Below are 20673 nucleotides of genomic sequence, written 5' to 3'. Positions count from 1 at the left end.
AAAAAAAAAAAAAAAAAAAAAAAAAAAAGAAAGAAAGAAAGAAAAAGAAGTATCATTACTTTGAATCTCATCAACTTACATGAATGTCATGAAAGTTTTCAGTTTAATAAGAATAAGGAAATGACAATCTAAAACAACATTAAATTTACAAATAATTTATTTTTATAATACACAATTTAATTGAACTTTCCTTCATAAGAGTGTTTGTGAATTCTTAACAGTGTGATATGAGACCTTATTGGGTAGCCTTGCTGTTACCTTTTTGATACATGGCAGGCTGAGATCTTCTATAAGAATTAATGGAGGTCTTGAGTTGGGTGAGAGGGCATCTACTCTATTCCTGAAATCTTTTTCTGTCCTTTATTAAGATTGAGAACAGCTGCTCCCTGTCCCTTTTTCTTTTTATCATAGCCTTGACAACTATTCATTTTCCCCTTTAGTCTTCAGATCAAATCTTCATATTTCTTCTGATCTTCTTTTTACCAGTTCAGTTTTCCAGTCTTTTGAATACTTCATCCAAATGGATTTTTAAAAAAGACTATGCTTCTTCTTGGTCTACTTCATTAGTCTAGAACTGATAGAAAATAAGTTCTAAAAGTTCTTATATGAATGTATATATTCCTATAAGCTATTTCTGTTCCTTCTGCTCATATTTGAAATGGTTACCATTATTCCCACCACTCACTCTAAGCAAGTTGAAATTGATAAGCAAATAAACAGGACACTCAATTTCAAGGAAAGCAAGCATTTAGAAGAGAACACTTATAAAGAATTGTGAAATGTGGTTCTAGTAGCCAGTGGTAATCATTTTATATTTCTGACTCCATAAATTCTACTCTTCTAAATTTTACAGTAAGTAAAATAATCAACTTATGTTGGTCAGATTAAATTTTGACCCCTGAGCAATGTCACTTCTATCTCCTCTATACCTTCTTCCTTCCCTACTTCCGTAATCCCCCCCACACACCACCACCCTTGCTGTGGATGGAACCCAGGGTTTCCTGCATGCTAGGCAAGTGTTCCACCACTGAGCTACATCCCCAGCCCCTACCTTCTTTCATCCTTAGTGAGAGATTAAGGGTGGTAAGGGGAGGGAGAAAACATATTAGCTACAATTAGCTTTCACTTCAGTACACAATACAAATGGAAAGATCCCAAATCAAGAACCAAGGTAAAGGTTATAACCATATCTGGCTCTGAATTATTACCTTTCTCCAAATCATTAAAGTACTTCAGGGGTATGTTTCTTATACTACCTGACTGGAAGGACAGAATAGTGTTTGGATACACTTTTCTTAGACTTTTTAAAGGTGATTTTAACCTAACCCCCTGCCAAAAGGCTATAAGTTATATTTTTATCCACCTTAGATAGTGGTGCTATCATTCAGTTATTGTCTACAATGTTACTTTCTTTGTTTTAGTGTGGAACCATCAGAGAATCTACAATCCCTGATGGAGAAGAATCAGTCCCTGACTGATGAGAATGAAAAATTAAGTCGTGGTTTGAGTGAGGCAGCTGGTCAGACAGCCCAAATGTTGGAGAGGATCATTTTGGTGAGCCCCAAAGACTAAAATAACAGTACTCTGGATATTCACTGTTTCCAAAAATATTTAACATGCTTCTCATTATGAGAGAAAAGTTATGTGGGAGGAAATGTATATATATTTCCATATTCTGCTAGGATCCCCTGTGCCATGAGCTTTTAATTAAACATATAGAATAGTTAGACTTGAACAGTAAATACTTATATATCCACCACAAGGAATCTACATGAATCCCATTTTGAAAATACCAGAAAGAACTATGTCCCTTAGTTACCTTAAATTCTGCCTAATCTTTATTCATAATACAGGTTGAGCATACCTAATCTGACAATTTGAAATCCAAAATGCTCCCAAATCCAAAACTCTTTGAGCACTGGCATGACACCACAGTGGAAAATTCCACAGCTGACCTCATGTGACTAGTCACAGTCAGAATATATGTGTACTAATATTGTATGAAATTACCTCCAGGCCATGTATAAGATGTATATGAAAGATAAATGAATTTTGTTTAACCTTGGTTCCCATTCCAAAGATATCTTATCATGTATGCAAATATTCCCAAATCCAACAAAAAATTGAAATCTGAAACGCTCCTGGTCCCAAGTATTTTGGATAAGGGATATTCAACATGTACCAAGTTACTTTTCCTTCACTAAGACTTTCATTCTTCTCTATTTCCGTTCCCCTAATATTGTCACATTTCAAATTCCATCCTAAATAGCTGTCATGGTAAAATATAGTAGTCGATCACTATGTGAATGATTACACCAATTGTGATCCTACTACCGGTGATGGTAACCTTCTAGATCAGTGTGTGTTGGCTCTATCACTAACATTTTTCTACTAGTTCAAGTAAAACTCAGACTTTGATTGCACAACTATTGTCAGAAGTGAAATTGAATTTCCATCAAATTGTAATCGAACCTGGCCGATATGCCTTCATGCATCCATTGTGTTCACTAGTCAAGGAAAAGTAAGCTACCTAAAGTTTTCTTTAAAAGAGGCTAAATCCTATGTTTAGTTGTACTGTCCATTACTAACAGAAAGGTGAAAGTGGAATCTGAGAGATTTTTTATATATAATATTATTTCTCCAGTGCCACATTTTATGCTTTTGCAGAAACTCTAGAAGCCGTGTTTTACATGTGTGTGAGTGTGGCTGACGAAACAGACAGAACTTGTTATTCTAGCCACATAACCATCTGACCTTTATAAGGTTGTTACAATGGCTTCCTGGTAGGCTTATTGTTTAATATTCCCAACAAACACAACATTTTTGTTCTATATAAACTATCCTTCCCAAATCTGTTGCAGCTTCCAGCATGTGACAGATTCTGTGATTGAAATAAAACTGAAAATATCAATCATCCTACCCCAAACATAGCTGCCTTCTGCTCTTTCTTTTTTCACTAACAGCATTCTTGTGCCTTACCCTTTCTCTTGCTTTCTCTGCTAAAACTAACGTACCATATCAGGTAGTATAACTTTTAAAAAATACAAGCTCAGATTTAGTGTGAGGCCCTTTTATCTTTTAAATGCCCTGGTGCTAAGGAGGTGCAGTGTAGGAGGCAGTTTAAAGTGATTTTTTTTTTTTTTTTACAAACAGCAGGGATTAAGATGCCAGGAAGTGTTGCTTTTTCCTCCAGTTGCAAAGTTCTCTATGGAATTAAGGCTTCACACTCCACCCCATAGTCTGAGCCTCATGGCAAGCATAAAACCCAGCTGCTTGAATGGTATTTTTAGTAGCTTATTTTGACTTTAGGGCTAATTTCCCATGACTCTGTTAAAAAACACACTTCTCAACAAATAACCAAAGGCCACTAAATCCTCTAGACAGAAAGGAGACAGCCTTTCTACCTAGATTTTTATCCACAGGAATAGGAGAAAGAGCATAATTAGGTGAAGCTGTCAGGCACTGCCACTGATCATCTCCTGGGTCTTTGTTGCAGACAGAGCAAGCGAATGAAAAAATGAACGCCAAGCTAGAGGAGCTCAGGCAACATGCAGCGTAAGTTTCCTACCAGATATTTGTTAGTGCCCTATCCCAACTTCCTGTTTAATCATGAATCTTCTGGCCTTCACAGTATGATTAACCCTTGGGTTCTTTTGCTTGAATTTTCAGCTGCAAACTGGATCTTCAAAAGCTAGTGGAGACTTTGGAAGACCAGGAATTAAAAGAAAATGTAGAGATAATTCGTAATCTCCAACAAGTGATTACCCAGCTATCGGTAAGCCAAGTAACAGTAAATAGGCATATCACTTTCTTTTGTTTCTCTTGAGGCATATGAGTATTTCTAACTCTCTGGCCTTTTGCTGAAACAACTAGATTATGAGTGGCTGGAGGACAGAGATCATAGATCATGTAATATGATCTGAATGTTGAGTTTGTTAAAATATAACACTCATAGGTCACTTAGTAATGGCACATTAATATTTTCATAATCTAATCAAATTCCACAAGCAACAACATAGTGTGCAAAATTGCCTAGTTAGTAAGAGTAGCAGTCATAGCTCTCTCTTATAACCAATAATAAATTTAAATGATCATTCTGCCATAAATTCCCTTTTTGTTCAATTTTAGAGCTGCTATAATAGTTGTGTGGGGGGTAATTATTTCTTGTTTTCTCCAAAAGAAAATTTTTTACAATCCCACCACCTTAATTTTTTTTTGTACTTAGGATTGAACCTAGGGGTACTTTACCACTGAGCTCCATTCCCAGTCCTTTTTATTTTTATTTTTTATTTGGAGGCAGGGTCACACTAAGTTGCTTAGGGCCTTACTAAGTTGCTGAGGCTGACCTCTAATTTGAGATCCTCCTGTCTCAGCCTTCCAAGTCACTGTGATGATGGGAATACACCACTACACCCAGATTGGTATATTTATTTTTAAATTAAAATCATACCATATTACACTATGTTTACAGGTTATGATTAGATTTATTCCATCTACATTCTCCTATTTGTTATTCTGAAGCAGTAATGTATATGTAAATGCTTGGCAGTAACTCCAGGGTCTTCTTGGGAATAGATTTGTATTTTACTGAATAGTTGTCTTTCAATCCTAGTCTTGCCCAGCATTGTCTCAGAATTGTCAATGGAGTATCACAAAATCACCCACACATAGACTTAAAGAATAAATGAAGCAAGGAATGGTGATGCACTCCTATAATTCCAGCAACTTGGAAGGCTGAGGCAGGAGGATCACAAGTTCAAGGCCAGCCTCAGCAACTTAGTGAGACCCAGCCTCAAAGTAAAAATAAAGAGGGCTGGGGATGTATCTCAGTGGTGGAGAACCCCTAGGTACAATTTCCAGCACATACACTCCCAAATGGCAAATATTTTTTAAAAATATCATATAATATGGTCAAGGAAAAAGATTATGTTGACAAATTCTAAGAAATTTAAAACTTAAAATTAAACTCCCCCAAAACTATTTGGCAGTGTTTTAGAATAAGTAGTGCTGTATAAAACTGTCACCATCAGTCCAAAATGACAGTTCATTTATCCAAGAAACAGAGAAGGGTAATTGAGTACTTGGACTCCCGAGCCAGAAACACTCTGGTTTGAAGCCAATTCTGCCACTTACTAGCTATGTAACCTTGCTAAATGATGTTTACTGTCAAAAGGAAATAATTTTAAGTGACTCAAATTGGAGTTAAAGGCATTATTCAGCTGATAAACTCAGGGAGCACCTGGATTCCAAATAACTCTTCATGTTAAGGCAGATTAGAGTTTTATAGGGTGAAAAGAAGAAAGGAGGGTGTGTTCTTGTGGTTTGGCTCAGGTAGCAGTTTTTGTTGTTAATTGCTGTGAAACTTTTGGTTAGAGGTTGTTCCAGTTTTCATTCTTCTTCCTCCAGAACATATTGGTGCAATCCCATTCTGATAGCTATCATGTTATTTTTAAGAGTTGTTTTTGCAAGCCTTGTAGTTTGTAAGTTGGTTAAAGTTTACAGATGGGAACAATGACAGAAAAAAGGGGTGAGGTGGTGATGGTTGAAGACAAGGAAAACTGGGAACCCTCTCTCCTATCTGTTTTAATCCCTTTACATTAGCAGTATGAGCAAAGTATAGTGAGAGCACCAAGGAAGGAGTGATTAACTTAGTCTAGAAAATTCAGAAAGATATCACAGAAGAAATGGGTCCTAAAAATGAATAGGAGCTTGCCACGCAGACAAAGAAGAAAGGATAATCTATACAGAGGAAAAGGTATATGCAAAAGCAAAGAAGTGTGAAAGTTTAGAAAATGTTAACAACTTCAATGTAACTGAAGGATAGATTGCATGCTAGAAAATGGCTATCACAAAGATAAATGTCACCAACTATAATTCCTTTTTATTTTGCAGTGCTTGGATTAAATTCAGGGCCTTGTACATGCTAGGCAAGTGTTCTACTTCTGAGCTATACCCCCAAACATATAATTCTTCCTAAGTATTGCAGAAACTTCTGATATATGGAAACCTTGTGTGAGCTACCTTAGAATTCAGATAATCTAGGGTATAGAAGCCTACTATAGTCTAAATTTAGAAGCTCAGAAAACAATGACCCAGGGTACTATTGTTCACGGCCACCATGCCAATCTCAGGATTTCATACTACCTCATTTCCAAGGCTATGAATTGCATGGGAAAGATGAAGGAAACCTGTGGAACCAAATTAATAAAAGAAGACAAAGCATCCTCACTGAGGATCTGGCAATATAACTGGTGCCTGGTGTGCCTGTAGGGGAAGTTGTTAGTGGTGGCTGGCTCAGAGGAACTTTATAGAATTGCTGTCTGCCACTAAAATGCACTTGGCACATGCAGTAGGAGGGTGCTAAAGATTGCCACAAGCTGATAAAGTTCCTGGCTTCTATCCCCTGTCACAGTTAGGCAGAGTAAACCCTTTTATCCAAGGCTCCTGCTGGACTCTTGAATAAGATTTCTCCAAGTCTATTGTTGAGAGACCCTCCCAGCTACATATTTTTTTGGAAATACACAACAGTGTATCCTGTGGCTTTTATTAAGACTCACTACAGTGAAAGCAAAATGTTTCAAATGTAAGTGCTTGTGCCCTTCATTCTGGATTAAAACTATTTTTATTTTAAGTGGTGGGTGAACACCCCCTTTTCAAGTTATGAAGGCAACCATTGTTCCTGCATATTCCTCCTGGGGCTTGAAGCACAAAACTGTACCATTTCTTTCCTTAAGATATAATTCAAGCAAACCTCCTTGTTGCAGTTACCTGTGAGAAATTCATACAATCCTTTCAGTTCCTAAAGAATCAATTTTTTTTTTATTTTGTTTATACACCCTCCTCCAAGACCAGTTCCATAAAAAGCATTTTGCATGCACAGTAATGGTATTACACACAGCCTACAAGCATGAGCTTCATTTTTGAAAGTTTTGCTGATTAATGTAGCGTGATGTACCCTAACCTCAATCCCCTGATCATCTCCTTTAGCAAATTATACCTTTTATTTACAAGAGATTTTTTAAGTTGAAACCTTACAATGAGGAGAGTGGGAGAGAAAAGAGCCCTTAGATTGAAATAAATCTGATTGTTATATATTTACTTTTAGGATTATAAAAGCAGAATCTTTCCATGTTCATGCAAAACATGTTACCGTAGCCCTAAGGGGTGGGTTTTTTTTTTTTTTGTGTGTGTGTGTGTGTGTGTGTGTGTTTGAACCCAGGATTTTGTACATGCTAGGCAAGTGCTCTGCTAATGAGCTACACCCCAGTCCTAGCCCTGGGCTGAAAGCTTAACACTGTGAAATTTCAGTGGGCCAAAAGCCAAAGGTATACCCACTGTAGCAACACATCGTCTTTAAATATTAATCCATCTACTTTAATCCTAACCCTCTAGAAGGTACTAGAAAAAGTTTCCAAAAGCCACAATTATAAGTTCTCCTAATCTAGAATAGGCTTATAACTAACTAGTCCTTATACTGAAAATTGAAACATGCAAGGGAGGAAAATCCATGTGCTGCTTTTTTAAGAAGGGAAGGATTCGGTGTGCCCTATACTTAGAGAACTTCAGGTAAGATAAATCATGATGAGAAACAATGTGAAACACTGAAAATTCTTCTGAATTCTCTTCGAGCCTCATTGGGGATTTCAGAGCAGAATAAAGGAAGTGTTAAAAACAGCACTTATTTAGGGCCTCTTCATTCCTTGCCTGAAAGGGACTGAGATTCAAGTTTTAATACTATGTAATATTTCACAGGGCTGGTATAGTGACTTCATGTGCTAACCCTAAATTCTTTGCTCTTAAACCAATAGCTTTTTCACCTATGACCTCCTTAATCATGTGACTTCCTGGCAATAATACTTTCCTTGCACAGCTTTCCAAAATCACTTAAACAAACAGTAATTCATATATTACAAATAAGGCCTAAATTCCAGTGGTGAGAACAGAGCTTGCTCATATGATAGTTTATAAACAAATTACTCCTAATAAATGGTTTTAGGTTTCTCTACTGGGTATTTGTTTTTCTAATGCCCCCAAAAGAATTTTTCATTCTCCTAGGAGAGAACTAGTGTTTTCCCTTTACCTCCTCCTAACTATCCAAGTAACTACCTAGAGTAGCTTCATATGATCAGTTTTTTGTTTGTTTTGGTTCTGGGTATTGAACCCAGGGGTGTGTTACCACTAAGCTACATCCCAAGCCCTTTTTATTTTGACACAAGTTCTCACTAAGTTGCTTAGGGCTTCACTAAGTTATTGAGGCTGGCCTTGAACTTTCAATATTCCTGCCTCAGCCTCCTGAATTGCTGGAATTACAGCATGTATCACCTCACCTAGCATATGATTAGTTTTTACATATATGAGTAACAGAACTATATTACATTTGTCTGACTTCATGGACACATTTTTCTGGGGTACCCATGCAGATTACATATTTTCTTACAGAGTAAGATCTTGCTATCTTGAATAACTATAAAATAAAAATCAAAAATAACCATTCTGTCCACGTGTCTCATGAATTGCCCTTATTTTACATGTCTTAAGTTGATATGCCCATGAGAAGTAGCTAGACTTGTACATTAATAGAGGTAGACTTAGTGGTAGAAACACAAAAAGAAAGGGGAGAGTCTATTAAATGGGTTAAATTTTGGCTGAAATGGCCAAAATCACTCAGTGATCTCTGGCAGAGCAGGAGAAGTGCAATAAATATGTCAGTTGCCACATGACCTTATTTTTTTCTTACAAAAACTTACACAATTGCCCTTTATGAAGAAGAAAAACTCTTTTTGAGAAGTGGGAAATGGAAACGTGTGGCTGTTAGGATTTCTGTGACTCCAAAATGGGTCCAACACCTTACATTTAATGGTCTCTGTGTGTACTTGAAAAAATTAAATAACCAATATAAAATCCACTAGTGAACTTCATTTCAGAATCTTTTTCTAAATCGAAACATTTGTCACTGTAGGATGAAACTGTTGCTTGCATGACTGCAGCCATTGATACTGCTGTGGAACCAGAAACTGTAAGTAATTGGCCCCTTTGTGTGGAACCAGGAGCTCTAACTGTGCCATTTCCTATAATTTATCACTTGACTGAAGAAGAGAATCCATGATTACTACCATTTGCCTTAGAATGCCCTGGAAAATCAGAAATCTTCAGTGTAAATCTCAGTTTCATAAAATCCCTAATGTAGATAGGCTCTATCTCTAATAATATACCTGGTAATGGGTAGCAAGTCTTCTCAGTGATATCACATTCCAAATTTGCAATGTGGCTTACTTATTTCTTGTTGGATGCTAGTATTCTGTTTCAACTGTTCAGCAAGTTAAAATGAGGAGAGGAACATATTGGGAAATTATGGCAAAGTCAAAAAAGCATTAGAGGAGGAATAGGAGATAATTTTTTTCAGCATACTTTTCAAAGGATGGAATGGTTAGGGGCTAAAAGAAACAAGGAAAATATTTTGAGTGTTCAGATCTCAAGGATAGATAAAATGTATTATATGTTCCAGAATAAAGTAAAAATGAAAGGCCAGGCAAAGGTTTGGTTGAGACAGGCTTTTATGCCTCAAATGAATATATACATATTGGTAGTTTTCATATTCTGAAACAATGAAAATAAGGAATAAATTGGGCGCTAATAGTCAGCTGTGTGAGAATAAATGAATCCTCTTCTCAATTTCCACCATTTCCACAGTGCCTTCTCTCTTAAAGAACCCCTTTGAATGAGATTAAAAGTAGGGAATGCTGGCCAGATCAATAAAGGAAAGAGCAAGAAAACAGCTGGCCTTTAAAAAGCTAAAATATATAAAAGGGTATTTAAGTGAGCAGGGAAATAGACTAGCTTAATTTATTTCAGATATTTAAAGCAAATCTTACGTGAAAAACCATAGCAGTGAAGAATAGAGATAATGCTAATAGTGAAAGGGCTATGAGACTTGATGAAATTAGTACCTAAGGAACTCCAATTTCTGGTTTCTCTTACAAACCATTGTCTACATCATCTTGATTATTATCTTTTCCAGCAAGTTGAAACCAGTCCAGAAACCAGCAGGTCTTCAGATGCTTTCACCACTCAACATGCTCTACGCCAAGCTCAGATGTCGAAGGAGCTGATTGAGTTGAATAAAGCCCTTGCATTGAAAGAGGCCCTAGCTAAGAAGATGACTCAGAATGACAGCCAATTACAGCCCATTCAGTTCCAGTACCAGGTAAACTATTTTCTAGAGCAGAGTTTGTTCATGTCTGCCATCTTTAATTGAATGGGGGAAAAAACAAACACACCATTTTTGATGGTGAGCAAACAACAGGATGTACATGATACAACTGGAATTGTATTGTTTGTTTATAAAAGGGACATATTCAGGATATGGGACCTATAATTTCATTCCATTTTTTTCTAATACCTTACCTTACATCACAGGAATTTAATAAATTATTTGATAATATTCTATAGATGTGGTTCCTATTCATGGAGAAATTGGATTCTAATAACTTTGCTTGATTTCTGAGAAAGGCTCATCTCAGTAGACGGTCTGGGTTATAGTATGAATTACAAAAAGACTAGTAGTGGATATCATATTATTTGGCAAATGGCTAAACTTTTTCCTAGTGGTGGTTCATGATGACCCTTGCTAATAATAATCAGGTCTTTATCTGTCCTCTTCACTTTCCCTGTGCCTACTGCCTAGCCATCAACCTTGGACTATCATCCTGGATATTTTCTTCATACCTCATTTTTATTGAAACAAATTCCATGTCTTTCTCCATCTTAGGATACCTCTTTATTTTGGTAGAATATAAAACCCCAATAGGTTTCTGAAATGAAATAGTTTTAAAATTTTGCACGTGTAAAATAGTTATTTTTTAAATTCTTACACTTGTTAATTTGGCTAGATTTTAAGGCCTTGCTTTATCTTCTATTTCCATTGTTGCTGTAGAGAAGTCCATTATGATTCTTGATTCTTTGTATTTGACCTATATTTCTTTCCTTCTGGAAATTTTCTGGATCTTTTCTTTATCCTCTAGTGTTACTTAATTTCACAAGGATGTACCTTGATATGAGTCTGTTCTCATTGATTGTGCTTGGTGCTTAATGGATCCTTTCAGTCTAAAAATGTGTTTCTCTATTCTGGGAAGTTTTCTTGTATCATTTCTCTACATTTTCTCTTTCTTACACTCCTCTTAATCTAGTATTTGATCTCTTAGATTTCATTTCTGCTTTTCTTACCTCCTCCCTTCTATTTTCCATTTCTTTGTCTTGTTATTTCCCTCTCTGGGAGATTTCTTTCTACTCCTTCTGGTAAGTTCTTTTATTTGCCTAGTAATTTCCTAGATTTTTTGACCATCTATTTGTTCTTTTTATAGTTTTTTATTCTTTTTCATGAATGCACTGCCCATTTCTAAGGAAAGCAATTAAAGTTTATCAAGATTTTCTTCTCCCTGCCTTACCTGGTTTCTCCATATTTCCTTTAAATGTGCTTCTTTTAGTCTCACATTTAAGAAGCTTTCCTAGGGCTGGGATTGTGGCTCAGTGGCAGAGAGCTTGCCTCGCACATATGAGGCACTGGGTTCAATCCTCAACACCATATAAAATTTTTTAAAAAAATAGAATAAAGGTTTTGTGTCCATCTACAACTAAAAAGGTAATTTTTTAAAAAGAAGCTTTCCTTCAATTTCTAGTAATCTTTGGTTGTATATTCAGATTTAGGAGTGGAGCACTAAAAACCAATAGGAAGTTCTATATGCATGAGTTTCTCTGGGGCTAGTCAATTTCCATAAAGAAATCTTTCATTCTCCTGCCTGAAGTTGTGTAGGCAGAATGGTAGTGTACCACCATTCTGGTAACCCAGAGGAAATAAGGAGTTGGAGTTATTCCAGTCATATGCATATTTGTATTGAATCACTATCAGCAGTATAGTACTTCATGTCTGCTTTTAGCTCTGTCCAGTGTCTGTGAATCTATCCTATGAGGTTCAGGTACTCCGGAAAGGGAGCCTCTACTCCTCTTTCTTGTTCTGTGATACAAATTGGCTTGTTGCTTCTTGGCATTTATTCTCTAAGATTTATATTTCAGCATTTTCCATTTTGGAAGTCAGTTACTACTTACCCAGCTGTTTTCCTTAAAGTCTTTTTCGTATCTCTCGACTGCCTTCCTCTTCTCTTTTTATTCTTGTTGATTTAAGCAGCTTTGTGGGGGTCATTTTTTAGTGGGATTATAAGAAGGAGTGTTGNTTTTTTTTTTTTTTTTTTTTTTTTTTTTTTTTTTTTTTGCAGTACTGGGGATTGAACCCAGGGCCCTATACATGCTAGGCAAGCACTCTGTCTCTCGAGTAACACCCACAGCCCCTAAAGTGTAATTCTATTTATGCTTAACACATATTTGAATTTGATGTGCACAGATACACATATGCATATGTATGTGTACATCCTATATATTTTTTAAATTTTATATTCTAGACATTTACATATATAAGACATATACATACCATGATATATAATATGTAATCTATAATATTATATAAAATATATATAATGCATGTATTTTATATATGTGAAGGTTTAGAGATATAATATACACATATGTAACTGTCTAAGAAGAATTTCTCGAAGATATACACCAAGCTAATAACAGTGGTTACATCTGGAGAGGGGATGGAATTTTGGCAGAGAGTGAGACAGTCAAGGGGACTTGACCTTTACACGTATTATCTGGATTAGTTTTCACAAGGTACTTCTATAAGTAAAAATAAATATATAAATCTATTTATTATTTTTATTTATTTTATTGTTATTGACCAGTTTAAATATTCAGGGTAACTATAAAGCAATAAGATTAATTTTCATTAGTTATCCTGAAGTGGCTCAGGACATTGTGTGGAAAATAGCCCTAGCCTATGTACAAAGTTTCTCTGATACAGCCCTGTCTAACCTGCTTCTGCTTCTTTGTGTCAATCCAATACTGTTCTGGGGACTTTATATAATCTTCTCAGCTGCCAACCACTTATTCAGCCAGTTGCCTTTCACTTTTAGTTTTGAGAACAGGAGGGAATCTGGTCATTGGGTTTTCCCATTCTTGGAAAACTGCCAAACTTCAATTCCTAGAATTTGCTGCCTAAATACATGCAGAACTGCAGTTGCTATTGAATATATAAGTTTGCAAAACTAATGATATATTTATACAGCTCTTTATAGTTTATAAAATGTCACTACCTTTTTATCTTATTTAATCTTCTATTAATCTTATGATGTAGGTATTATTGGAGTTTGTTTATTTGTTTATTTTGTGAGCAGTCTCAGTATATTGTCCAAGCTAGTCTCAAGCTCCTGGGCTGAAGCAATCTCCTGCCTCAGTCTCTTAAGTAGCTGGGACTACGGGTTCTCATCCCTGTGCCTGGCTCATGTTATTGTTAATTATTTACATAGATAGAGAAATTCTTTGGAATACCTAAGACCTCCTCTAGGTTCAGTGATTCACTGGGGGTGGACTCGTAAGACTCAGCAAGTAGTCATATTCACAGTTAAGATGTATTACAGTGAAAGGATACAAAGAAAAATGAGCAAAGACAATGGCCCCTGGGCACAGTCTGAGGGAAACTAGGCACAAGCTACCAAAAGTCCCCTCCCAGTGGAGTCACACAGGAAGCCCTGCATTCCTCCACTAATGGGTTGTAATCATGTGTGAAATGGTCTCTACCAGGGAAGCCCTGAACCTCAGAGTCTAAGACTTTACCTCTGCCTTGTGTGTACCAAAATTCTACACTTGGAAAAAGAAGGCAGGTGTTCAGGGTAAATCACATGGTTTGCATAGTTTAGGCATGGATGAGCCTCTGTTATCAGCTAGGAAATGGCAGGAACCCTACAAGAATGTTAGTTCCCAAACATATACCCATAGAGAGAATTTTTTAATATTTATTTTTCAGTTTTCGGCGGACCCAACATCTTTATTTTATGTGGTACTGAGGATCGAACCCAGTGCCCCACGCATGCCAGGCGAGTGCGTTACCACTTGAGCCACATCCCCAGCCCCAAGCTATCTTTTTTTTAAGGATAGCAGTCTCAGGCCTGCTCTCTTAACTCTTTTCTGCACAGGAAACTAAGGCTAAAAGTAGTGACTTTCCATAAGATACTTTAGATAATAAGTGTTGCTGGATTCCAAGCCCATACTTTGCCTACTATACAATTTTAATCTCCATTGAATTAAGAACAAATGTTTTTAGTGTATAAGTGAAGTGCTAAAATTTAATTCATAGTTCCTGGAAAGATGGAATGTTGAAATGATATTCTTCCTCTGCTATATAATGCCTTTCTTTCCCTCTGACTTATGACCTTTCTAGGATAACATAAAAAATCTGGAATTGGAAGTCATCAGTCTGCAAAAGGAAAAGGAAGAATTGGTTCTTGAACTTCAGACAGCAAAGAAGGATGTCAACCAAGCTAAGTAAGAATAAAATCAATAAATGTTAAGTCCCTACTATGTATGAGAAGCTTTAGAGGGAATAGAGAAGTAGGAGACATTACTGCCATCCAAAGGATTTAAACCTAGTGTGGGAAAGGAATATAAACACAAGAAAAGTAATTGAGATTTTACATAACATCTCATGATGACAATGAAAGAATGCCATAACATAGCATATAATTAGCCAGATTAATTTCTTAGGTAATAATTGTGTTAAGAGTTCAGAAGCAGGATGAGAATTTAAGCTGGCATGATCAAGGAAGGATGCATAAAATGTTAATGTGTGAGCTGGCTTTTAAAAGATTATCAGACCTAGTGGATAGTAGCAATTTCTTTCCCCCTGCACTGATGGTAATTTAGCTTGTGAATAGAATTAATAACCAGGCTAGTGATTTAAAAAAATCAATAGAACCATCTCTTAATCAGTTAAGAATGAAACTAAGATAACCATAACCTCCTACTCTCCTTTCAACTCCTGCTTATTGGCTACTCTACCTTCATTTTACCCAGTGACTGTTTTATCTCTGTATGAATCTAAAGCTCATGTTCTTAAAAGTTATGCTGAATATTTACTTTCTGTCTCAGACTTGTGTAATAATTGTCAGAATAATTCCTTTCGGTCAACATGAAGCGAAATACCTTCACAGAACATCCTTTTGGCAGAAAGTTGTAGGATGGGATATATTGAAGCAGTTCATTTTTGCATACTCAAAAATTATGTTGTTTTACTCTGGTATTAAACTCTTATTATTGAGACAGTTTGAGTTGTTTGGGTGGTATATTTTTATTTATTTATTTTTTGGTACCAGGGATTTCACTCAGCAGCACTCGACTACTGAGCCACATCCACAGCCCTGTTTTATATTTTATTTAGAGACAGGGTCTCACCGAATTGCTTAGTGCCTTGACATTGCTGAGGCTGACTTTGAACTCTCAATCCCCCTGCCTCAGCCTCCTGAGCCACTGGGATTATAGGCGTGTGCCACCATGCCCAGCTTGGTATTTGTTATTTTAAAGATGACTATTTATGGACTGGGGATGTGGCTCAAGCGGTATCGCGCTCGCCTGGCATGCATGTGGCCCGGGTTCGATCCTCAGCACCACATACAAAGATGTTGTGTACGCCGAAAACTAAAAAAATAAATATTAAAAAAAATTCTCTCTCTCTCTCTTTAAAAAAAAGAAAAAAAAGAAAAATTGTTGACCTTTAAAAAGAAAAAGATGACTATTTACATATATCAGGGTTGTACACCTAGAAGTCTCATATCTTTTGGAGTCTGGCTTTGCTGTTGGTAGCCTTCACTCCTACTGTATCTGTGTTTAGGTTGAGTGAGCGTCGCCGCAAACGTCTCCAGGAGCTGGAGAATCAAATAGCTGATCTGAAGAAGAAACTAAATGAACAATCCAAACTTCTGAAACTGAAGGAATCCACAGAGCATACTGTCTCCAAACTGAACCAGGAGATACGGGTAATAAACTCTCATCCTTAAATTTACTGCATTGGAACATACATAGATGTTCCATTTCAAATTATACTACGGAGTGTTTTGACTTCAAGTGTGAAAATCTCCATAAATGTCCCTTTTATAGGCCATTGTGCTGGTTGTCATCTAGAATCTGAATAAAACCTTGCTTTGACATTTACTTTCTTTTCTTTTTTACATTCAAAGTTTAATGTTAGATTCTCTGAAACCAAAAGAAAAACATATCTCAATATTTAGTGATAATATCCTGATCGTCTTCAATGATCATGTGGCATAATTTTGTAAAGTAGTGGCAAGATGATAGATACCTGAAGAATATTTTCAGCTGTTGAATGTTTAACTTGTAGCATATGGAAAGTGGTGGTTAGAGGTCCCTTGCACAGATGTCTTTGGAATATACTGGTTGCTAGATAGTTTTATCCTTGAGGCTTAATAAACATTTCCTTGAACTTTTCATTTCTACAGTGAATTCAGGGCTGGTTTTAGCTTGTAGGTATATTTTTCTTTTATTTCTTCAGAGTGTTCATTTGTATAGTCTACACTTGGAAACCCTGTGCAAACATAGCAAGAGGGGTATTGCAAGCCTAACAGAAAATCTGTTCGTGGCCTTCTTAGCTTGGCTCTGGGCTTTCTTTCTTATTAATGATAATTATATCCATCTGCATATCAGCCTAGAATAAAGTACATGTGACTAATACTTGTACTGGTTTTTGTTTTTACAGATGATGAAAAACCAGCGAGTACAGTTAATGCGTCAGATGAAAGAGGATGCTGAGAAGTTTAGACAGTGGAAACAACAAAAAGACAAAGAAGTAATCCAGTTAAAAGAACGAGTAAGTAACTAAAACTCCTCAGAGGCCCAACTAATAAACCCCTGAAATTATCAGCTTTGTATTAAATGTCTACTGTGGGAAACCTATCCACTCGATACCATGGGTAATATATGAGCTCTGCCTTTGAAGAATGTCTTGTCTAAAGGGGAAGATAAAACATACAAGGAATAAAGAAACCTGGGCTTTAAGAACCACAGTAACTAAGAGAAAGTAAAACACTCTTCTGACTGGGGTAAAAAAAAAAATTATGTCTGAATAGGTCCTGAACAACAGGGAGGATTTTGATAGAGATAAGTAGGAGGATTTCAGATAGATGGAACAGTAGGAGCAAAGGCAGAGATGACAATTTTATAGATAAACATAATTTGGACTAGGATAGTAGTAGAGGATTCAGTTGGAAGGGTACGCCAAAGTTGGATTGCTAAAGGTCCAAGAAGTTTGAACTTTATTTTGTTAGTAAGATAAAGATGTGTAAGGTTTCTGAGGAACAAGGTGAACTCAGCAAAATATATAAAAAAAAGATGTGCCTGGGAGTAATATAGAACAAAGTGAAGTATTGAGAAACTGGAAGTCTAGAACACAAGTTAAGAAAATCTTGTATGATCCAGAAATATTGCAAGGGCTTGAATTAGAGCTAACAGTGGACAGCTCATTGGGGGAAAAACATTGATTTAGGGAAAATTTTAGAATTGGCCATAATGTAATATGTTAGGTCAAGAGAGAAGTGGAGAATCACTTTCAGAATGGCAGCTTAAGTAACCTCATGGACTCTTCCCAGCAAAACAACCACAACTGGTGAAATTTATAAACAACCATAAAAATTCTCTGGAAACTATCCTAAGGGCATACAGCAAATGAGGAAACATTTATTCAGGAAAATCTACTAAATCCCAGTGAGAACAGCAAAAATCCATGGCATTTGAGCTATGACCATTTCCCTCTCCTTACCACCCAGCTCTCAATTTACAGCTATGGTCTCCTCCAAGTAGAAGCAAGTCTTCAGGATATTTCATCCACCATAGCTCCATGTTACTAAAGTTCTATTTCAGGCAACAACAGCAAAGAGGTCTGGGGATCCCTTTTTCCACAAAGTACCTATATGTAGGATAGAAGCTTTACGCCTACTGCAGGGCAGGCATAACAAGGCCTGGCTACCCTAACCCATCTACTCATAGGATATTTAATTCAATACTGCCTCTGCTTAGAACCCTACTTGTAGAATCCCTCAGAAATGAGCTACTATTCCTATCCCTAAGTTCCAAACAACAGTACAGAAATTATACCTAGGGGAGAGGCAGGCCATAGAAATGTACCCCTCCCTAAGGGGACTGACTTTATTGGGCACAGAATTTAGGGAAGTTCAAGTCAAAGGTGCTATCAAAAACAATAGAAATTTTAGTGGTGAGCAACTAAGGAAGCTTGTAGCTCCATGAGAACAATAAGTAAAACAATGGTAAAAATATTGAAAGAGTTTATGACTTCATTTCCTCTAGACACAATGTTTTCCCTCTGTGCTTCTTGATTCTTCTTTTCTGCCTCTTCTCCACTTTCTCTCCCTCTTTTACTTACTTCATCCACAATCTAGGAATTTGGATTACCTGGTTAATATCCCAAAGTACAGGTTCCTCTGATTCTTTAGGGGTTTTTTTTTATTATTATTTATTTTTTTTTATTGTAATTGTAAAGGGGCAGAATGTATTTATTTGTTTATTTTTATGTGGTGCTGAGGATCAAACCCAGTGCCTCACACATGCTAGGCAAGCACTCTGCCACTGAGCTACAGCCCCAACCCACTTAGGGGTTTTGTTGTTTTGTTTTGTTTTGTTTGGGGTACCAGGGATTGAACTGAGGGGCACTCAACCACTGAGCCACATTGCAGCCCTTTTTTGTATTTTATTTAGAGACAGGGTCTCACTGAGTTGCTTATTAGCACCTTGATGTGGCTGAGGCTGGCTTTGAACTTTTGATCCTCCTATCTTAGCCTCCCAAGTTTGCTGGGATTACAGGCATCCACCACTGTGCCCAGCTTGATTCCTTAGTTTTAATCTCTCATATTAAAAATGAATTTGTGAGGCCAGGTGCAGTGGTGTATGCCTGTAATCCCAGCGGCTTAGGAGGCTGAGACAGGAGGATTGTAAATTCAAAGCCAGCCTTAGGAATTTTGCAAGGCCTTAAGCAATTTAGTAAGATCCTAACAACAAACAAAATATATATTTTAACAAAGAGGCTGGGGATGTAGCTCAGTGGTTAAGCAACCCTGGTTTCAATCCCTGGTACCAAAAAAATAATAATAAAGAATTTGTGGAAAAACTCCTCTGAACCTTGAGGAAATCTGATGGTGCTCAAGAATCTAAGCTCCCACCCCTATTCCAACAATCCCCCTTAACTGCTTCTAAAATATATTTGTTGGCCTTTCTTAGCCTTTTTTTCTTTCCTTTCAGTGCTCCAAAGCAGTTTTTTGGTTCATTTGAGTACTTGGGATTGACAAGGTAGTGTTGTATAGTTTAACACTGTTAATTTGTTAAATGAATACAATGAAAAGTTTGTTGATAAATGAAGATTATTTTGAAGATTATAAAAAGCTTTTTACAAAAAGAACATTCTTGCTTAATGTAAAAATATTCAGATATAGATAGGTTGAAAACTTCCCCAAACTTGATTAAAACAAACAAACAAACATGAACCTATACATAAAAAAAAAAAAAAAAAAACCTTAATGAGGGCTGGGGTTGTGGCTTAGTGATAGAGCGCTTGCCTAGCATGTGTGAAGCACTGGGTTCAATTCTCAGAACCACATAAAAATAAAGGTGTCGTGTCCATCTACAACTAAAAATTATGTTTTTTTTAAAAACAAAAGCTTAATGAGCTCCAAGTAGGGTAAACCAAAAGAGATCCTTACCCAGACATATCACAGCAAACTGTTTAAAGACAAAAGCAAAAAAAAAAAAAAAAAAAACTTTAAAACAGCAAGAGAAAACAATTCATCACATACAAAGAATCCCCAATAAAATTAACAGCTGAAATCACATCAGAGATAATAGAGCAAGAAGACAGTGTGCAACATACTCAAAGTGCTGAGGTAAAACTCTGTCACCTAGAATCTCATATACAGGAGAGATATTTTTCAAAAATGAAGGCAAAAGATGGGAACAATGGGACATGACTCTTATCCCAGCAACTTGGGAGGCAGATGCAGGAGAATCTCAAGTTCTAGGCCAGCCTGGGCAACTTAGCAAGACCCTATCTCAAAAGAGGGACAAGGGATGTATGTAGCTCAATGGTATAATACTTGGCTAGTATGCACAAGCCCCTGGTTTCAATCCCTAGTGCTAGAAAATATATATAATTATGGCAAAATAAAACCATTACCCTATAAACAGAAGCAAAAAGAAATTATTCGTAGCAGAACTGCCTTACAGGAAAAACTAAAATAACTTCTTCAGGCTGAAAGCAAGTGATGCCAGATGCCAGATAGTAATTTGGATCTGAAAAGAAATGGGGGAGGAGGCAAAGAGTGCCAATAAAAATAATTATGTAGGTAATTCTAAAAGAGAATATAATTACATATTTTTTCTCCTTTCTTTTCCTAACTGAATTAAAGAGCAGTTGTATAAAGCTACACACAAACAGTTATATTGATAGGCCTATAATATATAGAAATGTAATATATTTGGCAATAAGAGCTCAAAGGAGGTATATGAGACCGAAGTTGTATTTAAGGAAATAATATCATCAAATACTGATGTGAATCCATAGGAAGAAATGAGGAGAATCAAGAAAGGTGAAAAAAGAAAGGTAAATAAATTAAATGCATTCTGCTGTCATGTATAACAAATTAGAATAAATAAATAATTTTTTTAAAAAAGAAAGGTGAATAAGAAAGTAGATATAACAAGCTCTAAATA

At 36.4% G+C, this 20673-nt stretch overlaps 1 protein-coding gene across 4 annotated transcripts in view; it reads left to right on the top strand.

The window, feature by feature from the left end:
* Kif4a (kinesin family member 4A) overlaps window positions 1-20673 on the top strand; it is a 138587-nt gene that overhangs the window by 58047 nt on the left and 59867 nt on the right. For all 4 annotated transcript variants that reach the window (XM_048797161.1, XM_048797158.1, XM_048797160.1 and 1 more), the window contains exons 11-18: window positions 1422-1554; window positions 3497-3555; window positions 3670-3775; window positions 8960-9016; window positions 10019-10204; window positions 14330-14433; window positions 15776-15920; window positions 16658-16768. In XM_048797161.1, coding sequence (XP_048653118.1) covers window positions 1422-1554; window positions 3497-3555; window positions 3670-3775; window positions 8960-9016; window positions 10019-10204; window positions 14330-14433; window positions 15776-15920; window positions 16658-16768 — 901 coding nt within the window. The remainder of the gene's footprint in view (window positions 1-1421; window positions 1555-3496; window positions 3556-3669; window positions 3776-8959; window positions 9017-10018; window positions 10205-14329; window positions 14434-15775; window positions 15921-16657; window positions 16769-20673) is intronic.

This window comes from Marmota marmota, unplaced genomic scaffold (genome assembly GCF_001458135.2).
Source record: "Marmota marmota marmota unplaced genomic scaffold, marMar, whole genome shotgun sequence".
Classification (NCBI taxonomy): domain Eukaryota; kingdom Metazoa; phylum Chordata; class Mammalia; order Rodentia; family Sciuridae; genus Marmota; species Marmota marmota.
Note: the sequence above shows the minus strand (reverse complement) of the source record. Positions and strands in the feature narration are given on the sequence as shown.